Source organism: Triplophysa dalaica, chromosome 8, assembly GCF_015846415.1.
Source record: "Triplophysa dalaica isolate WHDGS20190420 chromosome 8, ASM1584641v1, whole genome shotgun sequence".
Classification (NCBI taxonomy): domain Eukaryota; kingdom Metazoa; phylum Chordata; class Actinopteri; order Cypriniformes; family Nemacheilidae; genus Triplophysa; species Triplophysa dalaica.
In genome coordinates this window covers 12,852,713-12,872,294 of record NC_079549.1, presented here as the reverse complement: position 1 = coordinate 12,872,294, position 19,582 = coordinate 12,852,713, and the positions used below count along the sequence as shown (strand labels likewise).

The following is a 19,582-nucleotide window of genomic DNA, read 5'->3' as shown; positions in this document are numbered from 1 at the left end:
CTGACAGTAGGAGCTCCCATCACTCCATCAGCACTTTCTTATTCATCAGATCATAGGCTTCAACCATGAGGAGGAGGCCTTTGGCTGGCCTGTCTCTCAGTACCCGCAGCTCAAGACGGTTCAGGACCGCCTAGTTCCATACCTTCGGCTTTATGAGACGGCTGCTGAGTTTCAAAAGCAGCACCATCAGTGGGTACACGGCCAACTCGCAGCTGTAAACCCTGACATAGTGGAAGCTGATGTGGGGAACTACAGCCGTTCTTTGTACAAGCTTGAGAAAAGTTTCCAGGACTCACCCAACGCTCTCCAGATCGCAACCTCTGTAAAGGCAGATGTAGAGACCTTTAAGGAGCACATTCCTTTAATGCAGGTACCTTGATGAGATATGATGATTTCATTTTGGTGACTAAAATTAGAGTGCATTTAGGGTATGTGTATAGGGTACTTATTGTGAATCATTGAGCTGAAAACAGAGCTGAGGAACTCATACTGGAGGATAAGCATTATACAATTATAAAGTGATTTTCTGAATGATGATAATTTGTTTCGGCAGGTGTTGTGTAACCCCGGTCTCCGAGACCGCCATTGGGATGCCATGTCTGCAGTAGTGGGCTTCCCCCTCAGGCCGTCAGAAGAGGACGCTTGCGTGGCAAAGTTTCTTCCCCTCAATCTAGAAACTCATCTCCCCACCTTCGAAACCATCAGTGAATCAGCCAGCAAGGAACACGGCCTCGAAAAGGCCATGGAGCGCATGGCCAGTGAATGGGCTGGGATGGAGTTTACCCTCTTGCCCTATCGTGAAACCGGGACCTCCATTCTGTCCTCATTGGATGAGATACAGATGCTGCTGGATGACCATATCGTCAAGACCCAGACCATGAGAGGCTCGCCCTTCATCAAGCCATTCGAGGCTGAAATACGGCAAGCAATGGGAAATGAGGGTCTAAGATTCACATTGCACAATTTACAATATTTTTACAATTCAAACACGTCATGTTCATAGGAATTAATGTGAATATACATGTGTGTGTGTATTACAGGGACTGGGAGGGTAAGCTGCTGTTGCTGCAGGAAATTCTGGATGAGTGGTTGAAGGTTCAGGGCACCTGGCTTTACCTCGAGCCCATTTTAGTTCTCCAGACATCATGGCTCAGATGCCCACTGAGAGAGATCGCTTTACAGCCGTGGACAAAACCTGGAGGGACACCATGAAACAAGTCAGCTTGGTGAGCCAGATATCCCCACGTCTGCGGCAGTGTAAACAGGATATCTGGTTTGTTTGTGTCTAGAATACAGAGTACTGTAACTCCTTTGAGAAGTTATGAGATGCTGCATTCATTTTTCTTCTTTTCCTGACGTGCTTTGGAGATGTTTGCGTGAAAAAAGTGTATTCATGACTAATGAGACAGAGCTGTCAGATGCATAGCCGAAAACAGTCGCTCTTGCAGAGACACTTCGGTATGTAATTGTCATCCTGAGCCTCTGTGCTATAAGAGACATCAATATCTGTTGTCCTTCTCTAAACGGCAAAAAGTTGCCCAGCTTTGCCATCAAATAGGAGTTATAGATTTTGTCTGGAGGGACTCAAACTGGAGAGTGTGCAGAAAATGAGGTCGGCGAGTAGGGTTTTTTTGTGTGGGTTCGAGCCTTCAGCAAAACCTCGGCAGATTTAAAGGGACAGGTAACCCAAAATTATAACTTGTGTCCATTTCTTACCTCGGAGTTGTTCCAAATCTGTCTACATTTCTTTTTTCTGATGAACACACGATATTTGGAAAAATGCTTGTAACCAAACAGTTCTTGCCCACTATTGACTACCATAGTAGGAAAAAAATGTAAAATGCCCCAAAACTGTTTGCTTTCCTACATTTTTCAAAATATCTTCTTTTGTGTTCAACAGAACAAGGAAATGTATACATATTTGAAACCACTTGAGGGTGAGTAAATGATGACAGAATTTCATTTTTGGGTGAACTGTTCCTTTAAAGAGACAAGAAAACTTCATAACCTTTGAGGACTAGTTGACCATACATGTCAAATACAAGCTTAGTGTATTACATGATAAAAAGAAAACATTTCAATCGATTATTTTCTGCATCGTCAGATGCCCACTAGGTGTCTCTCTTCATCTGCGGTACCCACAAAGCTTCCTGCCTCCTTCCGATTTAATTTACTCTTTCTTATGTGTTTCTTTCCTCATTTGACACTAAAAGAGATAAACATTATGCAATTGAATTCAAAGATCGTTTTTTTCAGGATCCATAATTTCCGTCCTACATCATAAGCCATAAACGTCTCTTCTTTGGAAAGCAAATATATATTTATTATTTCAGCTGGAAGGCAGGTGCTCTCTCCTGTTGCTGCCTGGTTTGATAAGCACATGAAGAAACACTTCAAGAGATGCTTGTAATAACAGTGGTGTGTGGGGGAAACATTGGTGGAGATGCAGATCCAAGTCCAGTTTTATGCTTGACACAGTTATAAGAAAAGTGATCACATACCATTTGAAACGATTTCTTTGAAAGAGAACACATTTATGAGGAAACACGCGTTTGCTACGTGTGTGAATCAGCATGTGAATCTGTTCAGTAAACCACCTGCGTGTTTCTGCAGCCTATGAAAGGAAGCAGATGCTTTTCAGAAGCCTTCTATTCAGGCACATTCAGACAGCACTCACATTCTCACTTTAATGTAATTTAACTCGACAGCAAGAGAGAATAATTACACAGTAACTGGCGTGAGACGTCCCTTCTATCTCTTTCATGACAGTCATCCAATGGTATCTTTTTAAGGGACTATTTTGAGGTGGCTTTGGTTATTAACAACCCCTCATTAGTTCTGTCAGTCTCTGTCAGGAAACTCGGGTCTTTTTGTCATTTAAAAGTGATCGTTAAACTTCAATCTCTTCGTGAGCGCTCTAAGTCTACTCACCGTGGGTAATAGAAAATCAATAGCAATCGGAAAAGGGGAAAAAGCAATTATTATCTCTTTACAGGTGAGCAGCATCTTTGAGGGGAGGAAGGGGAGGGGGGGTCCGGTTGTTTCCTCAGTCTCTAATGAAGGACACGGCCTTCAGACAACCTTTGGATGACTCTTTGAAAATCAGAACGCTAAAGACAGGATGTTTTTTTCCTGGTGGAAGACGTATTTACAAAAGAACTCTTTTGTGAAAGAGGTGAAATATGACTACTGCTGTAGTCCTCTTTTCATTAACGCATTCGTACAGGTGAAGTGAATTGAAAGGACTAGTATGAAGGTATTATATCATTACCCATGATTTTAAGGTTAAGACAAGCCTCCTTCCAGGGAGTTTTTTTTAGAGATTGGCCTAACATGCCGAGCAATGGTCAAATGTGCCTAAATGTTCCGCCTTAATAATTTGTGGTGCTCTCTTTATAGGAATAGTTCTCCCAAGTGTAAGTTCTTTCATCATTTACTGACCTTCAAACCTGTATGACTTTCTTATTTCTTCAGAACACAAAAGAAAGTTGGTAACCGAACAGTTCTGTCACCGATTCACTTCTATTATATAGACACAAAACCTTTGCAAGTGAATGGGTGCCGGTTAAAATCATCCTTCAAAATATCTTCTTTTGTGTTCTGCCAAGAAGAAGTCATACAGTTTTAAAGAGGCAAGATGGTGAGTAAATGATGACAGAATTTTCATTTTTGGGAGGGCTATCACTTTAAGGTACGGTAACTATTCCTCGGCACACTTACATATCTTGCATCGTCTGTGCAACTAACATGTTTGATGTCTCAAAATTATGTGGCCTGGTAAGGGGAGGTATGCTATTGTTATAAGTCTGGTGAAAAGACTCAGATTTAACTTATATTGCAGGAAGGATCTGAACCTTAATATGGTTTTAAAACAGACTTTGGACTTGGTCCAGTAAGACTGTTTCCAGAGCATCCTAGAGGACATCTAGCCATGTCCCAGGAACCACTGAGAGCACCGTAGCAACTGCTTCAAGCACCACATTTATCCTACATTTTCCATTATTAAATGTCAATAATTATTATTATTTTTATTTTATATTAAATGTATAAATAATATTGATTATTGTTATTATGGTATTGTTATTTTATTATTATTTTGTTATTCTTAGTAGTAGTAGTTGTAGTATTACTAATAATAATAATAAACAACAACAACAATAACAACAAATAATCAATATTATTTAAATATGTAATATATTTCAATAATAAATATTACTAATATTATGTATTATTTTAAGCACTTTTTTATTATTTCTACTACATTGGGTTTCTTTTTTAGGACAAGCATGTTCTGGCTGTCGTGGCGATTGACAAGATGCTCGACAAAATGAAACGCAGTAATGAATTGCTGGAGCTCATTCTGAAGGGTCTCAATGAATACCTGGAGAAGAAAAGACTGTATTTCCCCCGTTTCTTCTTCCTGTCCAACGATGAGCTGCTAGAGATCCTCTCTGAGACTAAAGACCCAACCAGGTACTGTGAAGTCTTGAGAAGAATTCAGACTTTGGGAACTGTATTCAGTAGGAAGTGTCATGAGTTCTTTGTGTTTTGTTCAGGTAGTCCTGACAGTGTTGTTAGTGTGCTGTGAGTTAATTTCACACTTTCAACACACGTTCAGGGAAAGAGGCTTAGTAGAGACATTTTTGGAAACAACATGATTTATAGGCTTGGGGAAAATTGTTTGTCAGCGGTTAAGGTGAACTGATTTTGAGGGCTTCTATTTTCTTTAGTCTTGCTGTGTGAGATTGATTCATGATAGGCCAGGCTGGATGAGTGCCTGATGGAAGGAACTATGATAGAGCAGTCTGTTCTTTATCAATTATTTATAGAAAAACTCGCAGTGCTGTAAGTTTGGGTCAATTTTAGATGTGTTGAGCTGCTAGTTTTACAAAACTGTATTGGGCGTATGTTATTACTGCAAGTAAAAATCATTTAAAACAACGTAGAGAGGTTTTATAGTTTAGCTAAAAATAAATAAGCACTTTTCAGCAATTTCATTGATGAAGAGTGTTGACTGGATATAATTCACTAAAACATAAAACAATTTATTTAAGCTTTCATTGTCACATTGTTTAGTTTGACATGTCTCATTGGGCATATTCAAGGAATGCTAAATGTTACCGTACTTATCCAGTGTGGCTTATGTTTAGCATAAGGGGCCTAAAGAACAAGGAAGGACGAATGAAAAGCAATTTCACTTCACCATGGCCTTGAAAAACTCATTTTGAACCTCTTAAAACCCACTATTTACTGAGGGAAGTTAATTATGGCGCTTTTTCTTCTCCATATGACACTCTGCCCTACTTTCTATGATGTTGCTCCCTTGTGCAGGCTCTTGACGTATAAGCAAATGTTGCCTTATTTCACCCCAGGTATTTGTGTAATAATGAATATGTGCAGAGAAGCTGGGGCTTTCTGTCTTGCATAACTTGTACTGTTTGTTTTAGCTTGCCTTGCCATTACTCTCCGTTACTAATGCTGACCAGCAATTGCTTGTGATCGCTGGATCTCCTTCTCTCTCCTCTCTCTCTCCGGGTATTTCATTGCCACCGTCTATCTTTATGGAGCACTTATTACATTTGAGAGCTATATTAAGAGCTCTAGAAAGAGTGAAATCTAAATTGCAGAGGTGTGACAAGGGCTGACAGGGTTTCACAATTTAAACATTCACTGCATTTTCTCAAAACCCCAGGCTTAGGTACATATGAGTGTTAGTCATATATAATCATAATGGAATTGGTTCAGAATGCCGCCTCAGATTGAAAGTTAAACCTGCATTAGAAGTGACCATACTGTTATAGAACATTTCATAGGAAGCGCCCGCCTGGACTGCTGTTATTTTCATGTTAGTTTGTCAGTAAGCCCAGGGCCTAATAATAAAACTATTTATATTGTATTTAAGTTATGTTAATATTAATATTAATTAATATTATTATTTTATTCTATAATAATTGTAGTAAATAAACATTTGTTGAATTTTGTTGTATGCTCATTTGTGACCCTGGATAACAGAAGCAGTCTTAAGTAGCACAGGAACATTTTTCGTAAAAGACGAAAATACATTGTATGGGTCAAAATTATTGATTTTTCTTTTATGCCCATAATCATTAGGATATAAGTAAAGATCACATTTGAAGTAACCATATGGTACATTGACATCAAGCTCTTGAGTTTGGTATTGCAGCCTAAATTCAAAATATTTAAGGGCCAAGTTTAGCCGGTTCTTAAGGGTAACTCTATTATTTGCGAATGCATACCTGAAGTTAAGGGCAGTCTATGAACTTGCTCATGCGCAGTTTGTGTATGTGGTTGATTTGAAACCGTATATTGACTTCGCATATATTGACTTTGTATTTCAGAGTGCAGCCCCACCTGAAGAAGTGTTTTGAGGGCATTGCTAGCGTCGTGTTCACTGACGTTTTGGACATCACTCATATGAGGAGCAGCGAAGGGGAGGAGGTGGAGCTGATGGAGGTCATCTCTACTTCTAAAGCTCGTGGACAGGTGGAACAATGGCTCCTGGAGCTGGAGAGTGGCATGCTTCACTCCATACACAAGGTACAGAAATGAGTATTTCACAGTGAAACATCCTGTAGTTCAGAATACAAAAATAAGGTAGAGAGGATTATTTGTTTGTGAAAAGTGTAAAATAATATAAACTGCTTATCTCGACTCTTGGCTGTCAGGTGATTGGAGAAGCATTCGAAGCATATCCCAAAGATCTAAGGATCAACTGGGTGCGGGCCTGGCCAGGTCAGACGGTGCTCTGTGTCTCACAGGTTTACTGGACGAAGGACATTCATGAAGCCATCGCAAAGGGACCAAAGGTCTGTACCATACATTCAAATCCGGAACGTTTCATTTAGATTTATTTATTATGATGGCTGAACGTTTGCACGTTTGTCCCAGACAGCTTTCCTTCACAGCTCTGCTACTTCCATGCATCATGGTCCCTTGTGTAATATCTCATTAAATAACTGAATGATTGCTTTGCTCTACATCAGGCTCTGCAGGCCTATCTGGAACAAAACAATTCTCAGATAGATGACATCGTGACCCTGGTGCGTGGCAAGCTGTCTAAACAGAACCGGGTAACGCTGGGAGCGCTGGTGGTGCTTGACGTTCACGCCCGGGACGTGCTGGCCTCTCTGGTCCAGAAGGGTGTGGATGATGAGACCAACTTTGAGTGGCTCAGCCAGCTGCGCTACTACTGGATCGTGAGTCATGAGTCATTTTGAGAGGCTGTAATTGAAATGTTTCTGTGTGTAATCAATCCAGAATTAATGAGGAACACGGAACACAGTCGGTCTCCAATGGTGACAAACGTTACTTTAGGCAAAATCACATTGAAAGCCATTGTGTATAAGTGAAAGAAATGCATTTCTCAGAGTTTACAAAGATGTTTGTGTGTGCTTGTGACTTGATGTTTATATTCACGGTGTGTGTTTATTGTCTGGACAAGACAATACTCTTATATTCTGCTTGATTCCCATTCCTCTCGACTCTTTGGTTTGATGTTTGCAGGAAAACCAGCTTCACACAAAGATGATCAATGCTGGCTTGGCCTACGGCTATGAATATCTTGGAAACACACCACGCTTGGTCATCACCCCTCTGACTGACCGCTGCTACAGGTCAGAATACATTACATTATGAATAATGCTCAGCTGTAAGGCATTGCATTTTCTCTTGAGCTGCATCTTTAATACATGTATTCTACACCAGAACTTTATTTGGAGCTCTGCATTTGCACTTGGGTGGAGCCCCAGAAGGCCCTGCTGGAACAGGAAAGACTGAAACTACTAAAGACCTGGCTAAAGCCATAGCTAAGCAGTGTGTGGTCTTTAACTGCTCTGATGGCCTGGACTATATCGCTCTGGGCAAGTTCTTTAAGGTACATTCACAAAGTCTACAGTTATGATGTCTTGAAGTGCTATACAAGTGTCAGTTATTCTGCAACTTGGCAATATTATGCTGCAGCTCACAGCAGAAGAATATAAGATGATAATCCGGAAGACATTTAAACAAACATTTAATAAAGTAATAATAGCCGGCGGCCCCTCACGGACGACCGCCGGCGCAATAACATTAACATAAACATAAATATAAATACAAACACAAGTTCGGGCCCGGTCCTCTCTCTTCGACGGTCCGGTCGCTCGTTCCTTTTATGCTCCCATCTCCTACGTGATTCGAGCCCGGTGTGCGCACAGCTGGCGCTAATTCACAATTACTCACCGGACTCGAACCACGGTCTCGCCCCGCCTACTCTACTACATACCCCCATCACCCCTCACAGGCCGGGGGGTACCCCCGCGACTGTGCAAGCTCCCTCCCCCTCCCTCGGGGGGGGTGGGGTGGGGGGTATGCAGCGACGAGACGAGACAACGGAGACGGGAGCCCTCGGAGCGACCGGAAAGAGAGAGGGGAGAGAGGAAAAAAAAAAAAAAAAAATCCGGTTCCCAGACATGCTGCCGCTCGTTCCTCAACCAGCCGGAGAACTCTCCTTCGCGGTGCCTTGCGGTGGCCCTGGGGCTTCGGTGGACGGCTCGACCGTCCGCCCCCTGGCGGCCGGCGGTGGCTCCTCCTTTATCCGGGAGTCGGGGCGGGTTCCCCGTCCCCTGTTCCTCCCCCTTGGGCGGACGGACGCAGGCTCCGGCCTCTGGCAGGCGGTGGCTCACCCGGCACTTCCGCCCCCTGCTCCTCCCCCTCGGGGGACGGACACAGGCTCCGGCCTCTGGCGGACGGCGGCACCCCCCCCCGCTCCCACTTGGACGAAAGCCACCCCACCTCGACCCAGGGGCGCGGCAGCAAAGGTCGCCGTTCCACCGAAGTTTTGACGGTGGCCGCACTGTGCACTTCCGCTTCCCCAGAGCCACCGCTTCGGGCAGCCACTGGCGGACGCCCTTCGTCCGCGCTGCCCGAACTCTCCGGCACCGCGAGGCCACTCGGCGGCGAGGACTCTCCGACAGCATGTCTCTCCTTCCTCCCGGGTTTCGGCACCAATGTAACTATAGATAATATATAGATTTTTTATATATTTTTTTAAATATGGTGGTTGGGTCATTGTTTGACATTGACCTTAAATAGCATACACAGTAAAAAAGTAATTTTGCAGAATTTTACTGTTCATATTAAATGTTGAAAACAAGGTAATTTAATGAAATTTTACTGTTTTTCACATATGGTCAAAACCCGTCAAATTACCGAAAAACGTAGAAAGCAAATTGTTTTGGTTAAGGTAAAATTGGGCAATAAACTAGACTCCATGAAATATTTGTTTGGTCAAAATAATTCTCTGTTTTCAAAAAGTCTTTCCATAAAATAATTTTCCACAAAAAAAAAGTATCAATGTATACTGCATAGAGGCACACACCAAGCATTAAGAAACTGAATTCTAATTAAGTCAAAAACTCTTACTCAGAGTTTTGTTTACAAATTGATTAAATTAGGAAAACTGCAAAAAAGAAACATTTTGACTTGTGATCTCATACTTCTGGACCTAGCATTTTAATACTGACATGACAATTCTCCTTTCAGTTTGCTGTGCTAGCAAAGATTGGCGCGTCTTTGCATCAAAGCCTCAGCGCTATCAGCGAGCTACAGCTGTATCTTAATCAGAGAGTTTACAATTGCACAGACTTACGATTTCAATGTCATCTTGCTCCCCTCTTGTCAGTTTCCTGATATCTTGCAGCACAGGAATGCTCAGACTGCGTGTTGCGTGCTGAGTCACGTTACAGTTGCTTGGTCTCTTGCAGGGCCTGTTGTCGTCTGGTGCCTGGGCCTGCTTTGATGAGTTCAACCGCATTGATCTGGAGGTGCTTTCAGTGGTGGCTCAGCAAATTTTAACCATTCAGAGAGGTGCGTGTTTGCGTGCACACTGAGAATACTATCTGCTGTGCAGACGTATTTGAGAAATCAATCAATGAATTTAAATCATCTTGTTATTAAACTTTAGAGGTCTACATCAGAACCTGTTAAATCGAGTTCAGTCAAGTGAAGCATTAGATGAATTTAATGGGGTTAAATTAGTTTGAATGCAAATGTCTGGTCTTTTTCCTCTATAGGTATTTCTGCCCATGCTGAGATGCTGCTGTTTGAGGGAACCGAGCTAAAACTGAACCCAACCTGTGCTGTCTTTATCACCATGAACCCTGGATACGCAGGGCGCTCTGAACTACCCGATAACTTAAAGGCATGGAGAATATTACAGCACACACTCATATACGCATTATGTCATTTATAAATTGAGCATGTCATGCTGTATGCTTCAACTAACCTTTAACCTAGCAAAATAGTGTATTAGGCCGTGGTGGTCTAATGTTATGTTTACATACATGAAATGACTAATGCAACACTATTGATGCAACAGTTCACCCAAAAAAGAAAATTCCTTCATCATTTACTCACCCTCAACAAAGAAAATGATATTTGGAAGAATGCTTGGAACCAAGAAGTTCTTGGCCACTATTTACTACAATAGTAGGATTTTTTTTGTAAATTTCTTTGTTCTGTTTAACACAAAAGAATATATTTTAAACAACCAGTTTTGGGGCAATTTTGACTACCAATATATTTTTCCCACTATGGTAGTCAATTATGGCCAAGAACTGCGTGGTTACAATCATTCTTCCAAATAACTTTCTCTTTGCTCATCAGAACGAAGAAATGTATACAGATTTGGAACAACTTGAGGGTGAGTAAATGATGGTTTTAGTTTTGGATAAACTGTTCCTTTAATGTCCGATTTATCTCTTTACTAAAACAGTTAAGTATTATAACACGATCAACTAAACACAAAAAATGTTCGGTCAAACTTTATATCAGGTTTCCTGTTCATACTGAAGTTATGTATGTATAGAATGTTCTGTATGTATAGAAATATATTATAATATCTTTACTTATTATATTACACTCTTGTTGGTTTCAGTATTGTCCATTGTGCTGCATCTGTGGTTGTGAGAGTTGTGTAATTGTCTGCCGCAGGCTCTGTTCCGGACAGTAGCTATGATGGTGCCAGACTATGCTCTAATAGCTGAGATTGTGCTCTATTCTTGTGGATTTGTCAGAGCACGACCGCTCTCAGTGAAGATTGTAGCTACGTATAGACTGTGCTCAGAGCAGCTCTCCTCCCAGCATCACTATGATTACGGCATGAGAGCTGTGAAATCTGTTCTGACTGCCGCTGGGAACCTAAAGGTAGGCACTGTATCCCCTATAAACATCTCTTATGTTGAGGTTTTCTCAAAGTGCATTCAGTTTTGAACTTGAAATTAATGTGTTTTATTTAGTTTTTACGCAGCTTTTGTTTCTAGGCGTCAACATATTTGTTTAAGCAATTCTAAGTGACTACCAACTCCAACTGATTCAGTTCCTCTCTACCTGCCACTGTTATCAGTAAAGAATTACCACCAAAAGTCAAAAGAGTGAAGCATTTCCACTTCATCTCAATTCTCATTGCACGCTTCGTCTCCTCTTTCCCTCGCGTGTGGATCAAAGCCAGATGAATCTGACATTGACTATAAATAGTGTTCACACTCAATTTACGCTAGCAACCATGTGAATTACAGATCTTTGAAAAAATAGTATTGAAACCCTGTGTCCTTCATGAATTCTGGGTCAGTGCAATGCGTTCATGGGGCTTATGTGTCCTTAAAGTGATAGTTCACCCAAAAATGAAAAGTCTGTAATTAATTTTCCCTCATTTCAAACCTTTATGCATTTACATTTACGCATTTGGCAGACGCTTTTATCCAAAGTGACTTACACTGCATTATCCTATACATTTTGTTTCTAAGTATGTGCAATCCCTTGGGATCGAACCCAGAATCTTGGTGTTGTTAGCACCATGTTCTTACGACTGAGCTACAGGGCTTTCCTTCTTCCGCATAACACAAAATAAACTATTTTGAAGAAAGTTGGTAACCGAGCAAACTGTATGGACACAAAACCAATGCAAGTCACTGTTCGGTTAACAATGTTCTTCAAAATATCTTCTTCAAATCAAATCACTTTTATTGTCACTCTACCTTGCACAAGTGCAATAGTAGGTGAAAAGATGCAGAAGTGTGCATTTCTAGCCAATGATGCAGTTCTTACAGTTACAGGACAATAAATACAATAAATATATTTGTTCATAAACACAGTTCTGACAGCAAGACATGTTCTGTATGTAAAACAAGTGACAAAGTTAGCAATTCTCTTTGCATAACTACATAGTAGCAATATAATGTGTATTTACGTGAGGTAGCAGAATAACAGAGTATGGCTGTATACATTCACAGTTTCTGTCTAAACCAACATCACTAGTGATTTATCATCCACTACATGATCCAACTATTGCATAAATAACCCAACTTTGTATGTAGAAATTGTGTGCTCAGAATAAAGCCCTTTTTATACAGAGATCCTGTAAAATACCAGTAAAATGTGTCCGGGTTCGTTAGATTGTAAGAGTGACACCTTTATTTTGATGCACTCTTCATGTGGATATATTTCTTGGTTGGTAGTGTGCCTGTGGTGTGATCCTGAAATATCAAAGTCACAAAAATCAAATCTGTCACAGCTGAAATAGGCAGAAGAGAAACAGGCACTGACCTTGACAGCTCTGGCTCGCTTTTCTCATTCTTCCAAATTTGAATAGCGGCTGCTTGTGTCATCTCTTCTGTTCTGTGAAATGAATACGTCGGTGTCATTTTCACAGCAATCTTTGCACCATCACACCCGAGACTGCACTCTTTTGCCATCTTGAAATTACTTCTGGAGACAAAGGCATGCTGGAACCCCCTCGGGTGTCTGTTGCAAATGACTGTGATGGTAAAGAATGAACAAAGACAATGTGGCTGAATGCCATTCTCCCCCTAGAGACTTCCAAAAGTGACAGCACAAGCAAATGTGTTATTAAGTGTCAAACCTTTTTTACTCCCTGTGTTTAACATGTCACAGCTGAAGTTTCCAGAAGAGAATGAGGATATTCTGCTGCTCCGATCTATTATCGATGTTAACCTTCCCAAATTTCTGGCACATGATTTGCCATTATTTGAGGTACACCCTCATCCACACATCATTCAATACTGTATAAACCAGAAATGTTTTATGTCGTTCTCAAATTTTTCTCGAACAATTTTAAATGCAGGGCATCACCTCTGATCTGTTTCCTGGGGTCAAACTTCCCAAACCAGACTACAGTGTGCTGCTCGAGGCCATTAAGGAAAACAGCGGCAAGATGAACCTGCAGGTCACAGATTTCTTTGCCGAGAAGATCCTTCAGATCTATGAAATGATGATTGTGCGTCACGGCTTCATGTTGGTGGGAGAGCCTTTCGGCGGGAAGACGTCTGCCTACCGCGTGCTTGCCGCAGCCCTGCATGACATCTGCGAGAAGGTGCTGTAATTGGACAACTTTTCACAAAAAGTATTTCATGCCTAGATAGTCGCAGTGGGTGTAGAGTTATTTGCATGAAACGCTGTACTTTGAAGATACAATATAAACTTTTTTTTCTTTTTTTTTTGGATTGTTTTATGTACTTTTTGGTACTCAGAGATTGTGAACTCAACTGATTGAGGATGTGAATCACAAACACTCAAAAATATGATTTGTTGGATTTACATAAAAATGTAGCGTCAAGTGGTTCCACGCAAAGATGTTGGGTAGTTTCTACAATTAACAATTTAATTGTGTGAACAAAATAAAATTCAGGTAAAGTTGACGAAACTTTTTTATGTAAATCAATCTCATTGAGACATCTCATTACTGGCATTAACATTTTTATTGCTCATTGAATGATGCAATACACATCATGAGTGCGCTTTAACCGCTCACAGCCTAAGCACCTGTGCCACTCAATTCCAAAATACAACAAACTCTTCTTTACTGAAAAACACTTAATATAACATTAAATTTCAAAATGTACTGTACTGCCTGAATACAGTCTTATGCAAAGCATGCTGGGAGCTGGAATTCCCCCTCAACCAGTTGTGTTGAATTAACTTGTTTATATTAAGTAAACTGAACAATAGGTCCAATATTATAGGGTTTTGAGTTTGACTCAACAATGTTAAGTGAACCAATCGAAAACTTTGTTGAGTGAAGCCGACTGTACTTCCTTTTTTCCATTCTTTTAGTACTGTGAACAAAGATAGGTTAGTAAAACTAACACTGATAGTTCATTTTTTTAAGTATTGAATAAAAATACCACAATAGAAACCATTCTCACAAAGTAAATTTCTTTCATACAGGGACAAATGTTTATGAGTTTTTATTGTATACATTTGAGATATTTGATTGCCGAATGGTTTCATTTGGATTGCTTAAGAAGTCTATAAATCACGACTGCAATAAAATGATTGTTTGTGTCCACAAACAACATTAGTGATGGTACTGCTGTAAATCACTGCGTTACTTTATTGATTTCGTGATATTATAAAAAGTAATGTTGCAGAAATATATGTAACTGTTATGAGAAAAATTTCAATTGTTTTTAAGGACGAGTAATAAAAGTGTTTTGAATGCAGGATCTGATGGATGAGAATAAGGTTCAGATCACTGTTATCAACCCAAAGTCTATCACCATGGGCCAGCTGTACGGCCAGTTCGATCCTGTGTCCCATGAATGGTCAGATGGCATCCTGGCTGTCAGCTATAGGGGATTTGCTACATCTCAGGTACAGTTCCATTCATTCATTTGATTTTTTCCATTAAATTTCTTTCCATGTACTGATATTTTTTCGTGTTTAAGCTACCGCTGGATACATAAATGATGGCAATTACTGTTTGAAAAATGACTGTTAAATCCTCTGCCAACAAATTAAAGGCATTTCTACACTGAGTTCTGTCGCTTGAGACATGCAGCTGTGATGTTTCGCTCACCATGGTAACACAAAGTCTGAATATGTGTCATCTTTTAAGCTGATATTGTTCGTGGTGCTGTCGTAGCGCAGTCGTACCCTCAATCCATAAGATTATAGTTTGAAGCCTTGTATCTGTGGCTTACAAAAGAAACGCTTGCGTTAAAGCAGCTTCTGGCAGAAGAGATGACTACACCAATGTCTTTGTGAATGTGAGGAATCCTCTAATAGTTGAAATTGAAGAATAAAAAGCAATAAGAGCAGACAGGTGTCAGGAGTATGCTTCATACATCGTTTTCTATTTGACTGCCACTTCTTTGCTCACGGCAATGAACGAATGCTTCAGAATCATTGCTTTTTTATCAGGAAAAATCTATTTCTGTTTTAATGAAAAGCTGAACTAGGCCGGAACAAAAGGATGCTTTTCAAGTGATGTGTTTAAACCAAAGCAAAACATTCATGGGAATCATTTTTAACTCATAATTTTATAGAGTAAGGGGAGGCACAGCAACCCAGATAACACAGTTAAACAACCTTTAGAAAACATTAGGAAAAAACATGTATAATACATGCAAATGTCCATGCATATCTATTTTAAAGTAATGGCAGTGTCTGTCCAACCTCCTCTCCAGAGTCCAGACAGAAAATGGCTGATCTTTGATGGGCCGGTGGATGCGGTGTGGATTGAGAACATGAACACTGTGCTGGATGACAACAAAAAGCTTTGTCTTATGAGTGGGGAGATCATCCAGATGTCCCCACAGATGAGCCTCCTCTTTGAACCTATGGACCTTGAGGTGGCTTCACCAGCCACGGTGAGATGAACAATCACATTTAAACCAATTAATCTAACATTCGAAACAATAACTGGATGTATCAGATCATTCTAAAATAATTGGTCATATTTTTTCTTCTGATTTTCGGGCTTTAGAAAGTTTTTCTTTGTTTATGTGCCAGAAACATCCCTTGGCATGTGAAAGGAACAGCAGCACGGATCGCTGCGGTCCAATGCTCCACTCGCTGTGATTTTGCTGTCATGTTCAATATCATTTTCGGCATCCCACATCCATCAATAACAGCTTCTTTGCATTACATTGGAACTGAAAGACAACCAGTTCTGAAATTTGCCAGTCAAACAGTTACGTTCAAACTAAAATGATCATGTTAAAAATAAACATTCAGATGTTTGTTTCGAACACTAGGACCCAATCTTAAGGATTTGCAGAGTGGTAGGAGCCCCACAAGGAAGCATTTTATTCACCTCACAGTGCTTAGGACAACGTTTTTGTGCTTCCAATAGGCATTGTTGATACATAGATCAGTCTTTTTGAACCGGGGAGAAAATTTAGATTTATGAAGTTTTAGTATGGTTTCTGAACATGTTGCACTTTTTTTCTATCTCAAAAGAAAATTCTAATTATGTGAATACTTTTAAGCAGTGGTTCTCAAACTGGGGGCCCCAAGATGTTTCCAGGGGGGCTACAGATTTTGTGGCGTTTTATGAAATATAGAAATTTATCATAAATGTTGTGCCATAAAACATCAGAAAAATAAGACCACCGACCAAAATAATTGATGTTTCAGCAATGTATAACTAAATATTTTTTGGTTTAATTAAAATGTAAGATTATAAGTCTTTATTTGGGGGGCCGCAAAGTGATGCACTCAACACAAAAGGGGTCTTACAACAAAACAGTTTGAGAACCACTGCTTTAAAGCACATGGATCATATTGTTCGGACGTACGGTATAATTCTACATACTGTATATACATATATCATGTACACATATCCATAATTCGTGCTTCAAATTTCATGACTCCAAGAGGTGGATCAGCAGGCATTTTTAATATCCGTATAATATATTCCTATAATTTATTCCATCTTCAAGGGGAAGCCAACATTTCACATATTTGTTTCCATTAGAAAAAAAGTGCAGCCAAAAGAATGATGAAATCTGATGAAAATATGTCATCACATTTCCCAAGTTGATATAGTCTTATCAGAGGAGACGTCTCTCAGAATTTGGCATGGAATTCAAGACAGACTCTCTCTTTGATGTTTGGCAATGCAATAAAAGTAGGCCGTCAAATAGGATTGTCACTGTTGTTCACCACATGAGGACTTTTTCCAGCAAACCAGTCAAAAGATGCCTTACCAAATCGCTGGCAGGGGCACAATGATACACCCACGCTGCTCATCCCCCTCTCATATCCTGCCCGTGAATGGCATAATGGCATGTTGCTTCAGGATTTCTGGTTTCAGAAACACCAACGCGATTTCCTCTACGTCTTTATCTCTGCGTCTTCTGCTAGGATGGCTTTGTATTCGACGAAGCTTCTGCCCGGCGCGTCCCAGCCCGAGGAAAGGCTCTTATAGTTACGGATGCCGGCTTTATCTGACCCAGCGTGGGTACAAGACTGATTCAAAAGAATGGGCGATGATGACGGAGATTTAACAAGCGCATTATAGAGAAGGGAAGCATGTTAGAGCGATATCTAAAGTGTGTGTGTTTCTGCTGTTTGTAACTGCCACCGGATCAGATCAAAGCAGACGCCGGAGATGGAGCCAGAGGGAAACATTGAGAAGAGATCAAATCTGTGTGCATCTCTCGCCTCGCTTTGTCAGAAAAAGAAAGTGCTTTGGCTGTAGCCCTAACGTAAACCGTTTCTTTTCGTCTCCTATTTCTCTCTCGCTTCACATTTCTCAGGATTCTTTAAATAGGGAAGCTTGGCCTGCTGCAAACTAGACCAAAGTTCAATGAGAATTCAAGGGAGCGTTTTCTCAGGGGTCACACCAGACCCGCATTTCTCCCGTGGTTTAACAACCGTGCACAGGTGCCCTGTTCACTAGCACCTCTACAATTCTCACGTTCTTTTCACGGAAACCATATTCACACAGCTGGTTCCATCACGTAACCTTGATGATATGCTATTCATCAAACCATTAACTGTACAAGACCTTTGGCTTTATGAGTAACTCAGTGCAGCTGCTGTTGCAGGGGAATAAAATGAAAGTTCCAGATAAATAATACACAAAAGTTTTTGACCTTTTTCAGTTGAATGTGAACACCCTTTGACATGTCACGATATGTTCACAAGTTTGTATTCAGCTTACAACTGTTTTTCATTTATCAGAAACTGGTTTAAAGCTACTACTCTTTCAAGGCTGTATTTTATTCACCTTTACAGACAATTCTGTACACAGTTTAAACTGATATGTTTTTGTTCTCTGTGCAGGTATCTCGGTGTGGTATGATCTACATGGAGCCTCACATGTTGGGATGGCGGCCTCTGATGCTGTCCTGGCTCAACACTTTGCCGTCCACTATGAGATCCATACACAAAGACCTCATCACGGGCCTCTTCGACCGTATGTTGCCCGCGTGTCTGCAGCTCATCCGCAGGGGGACTAAGGTACAACTTTAACTGTACTGCTCACAATAAACGAGTGCTTTCCAAATGAGTTAAAGAGTACATAACTAGGGATTTTTAAGGTCCTACTTTGGTTTATGGAGTGTCCACTAACAGGGTTATGTACATGGAAGGTGTAAAAACACTATTATTTAGTAAGGCAGTTTTTCTTACCTTCTTACCTTCTTTTCTTACCTCAAATTATTTGTTCAGTAATTTATCTATCTAACCCCCTCCTATCCGCTAGCATAGTCTGATGTGATTGGTCTACCTCGAATGAGGCTCATGAGCTACAGTCCTAACGAAACGTAGCCGGGGACTCTATGTAGTGACCAGTGTTGCCACAGTTACTTTGAAAAAGTAATCTGATTACTGATTATACCTCTAAAAAGTAATTTAGTTACTGTACAGATTACTGGATTTTAAAAGTAACTAAATTAGATTACGCGTTACTTTATCAGTTACATTCAACGGCTGCCGCCAACACCCAGCTGCCTCACACAAAAATGACAATCGGTTTTGCCAACACTCACTTTATTGGAAGTGTATTTTTAACAGTAATGTCAACAATGTATCTCCTGACATTTTAAATTGAACTTGGTCTATTTCCTGAAAAAAAACATGTTTTTATAAAAAATAATATAAAGACTGATTTTCTTGATTTCACTGTTAACACTTTAATAATGGCAAAACATACTATTTATAATCTGCATTATTTATAAATGTAACTATTGTACTACTGTAATTTCTTTTTAACATGTCATACATTATGAACCAGTTTTATGGCATTCATATACATTCATTGCCTCACAGTCGTTGCATATTACATACCCAGTACTTGAGTCATCCTTGTTAAAACCACTTCGATTCATCCGCAGCCCCCGCGAATTTGACCGCCATCCGCGCGTCACTACTGCCCGACCAACTTCTTCAACTCTCCCCCACTTACTGGTTTTGCACCAAAGTCCAGCATTTGTTGTTCTGGTGGTGGGGGACCTGCTGCTCTCTGCTTCGCAAAACCTGGTGGGACTTGCTCTGTAAATTGAACTGTGCAGTGCTGCGACTCCAATTGTTTCTTCAAATTTGACGTAGTGTTTTTGAAGCTAGATAGCACTCTGACGCCAGCACAGAGAGTACAACGAACCTTAATATTGTCATCTAGCGGACACAAACTCGTGACTGTATTTCCAGCTAGAAACGCGCATCTCCTCCCTCCATTGTTGTTTAGGTGTGTGTCGCTGTGTGGTAGGGGCTATTACACATGAATTGTCCTCATGCTGAAAACGTGACTTGTTGCATAATGCTACGTGACTTCACTCCC

At 40.5% G+C, this 19,582-nt stretch overlaps 1 protein-coding gene across 1 annotated transcript in view; it reads left to right on the top strand.

Annotated features, from left to right (window-relative positions):
- The window catches only part of dnah7 (dynein, axonemal, heavy chain 7), a 58,192-nt gene that overhangs the window by 7,821 nt on the left and 30,789 nt on the right, over positions 1-19,582 (top strand). The window contains 18 exon segments of the mRNA XM_056754293.1: positions 50-370; positions 554-921; positions 1,041-1,123; positions 1,126-1,226; positions 4,280-4,473; positions 6,360-6,558; positions 6,687-6,827; positions 7,005-7,217; positions 7,525-7,634; positions 7,726-7,894; positions 9,762-9,864; positions 10,071-10,198; positions 10,990-11,202; positions 12,949-13,047; positions 13,139-13,387; positions 14,518-14,667; positions 15,483-15,665; positions 18,088-18,264. Coding sequence (XP_056610271.1) covers positions 50-370; positions 554-921; positions 1,041-1,123; positions 1,126-1,226; positions 4,280-4,473; positions 6,360-6,558; positions 6,687-6,827; positions 7,005-7,217; positions 7,525-7,634; positions 7,726-7,894; positions 9,762-9,864; positions 10,071-10,198; positions 10,990-11,202; positions 12,949-13,047; positions 13,139-13,387; positions 14,518-14,667; positions 15,483-15,665; positions 18,088-18,264 — 3,201 coding nt within the window.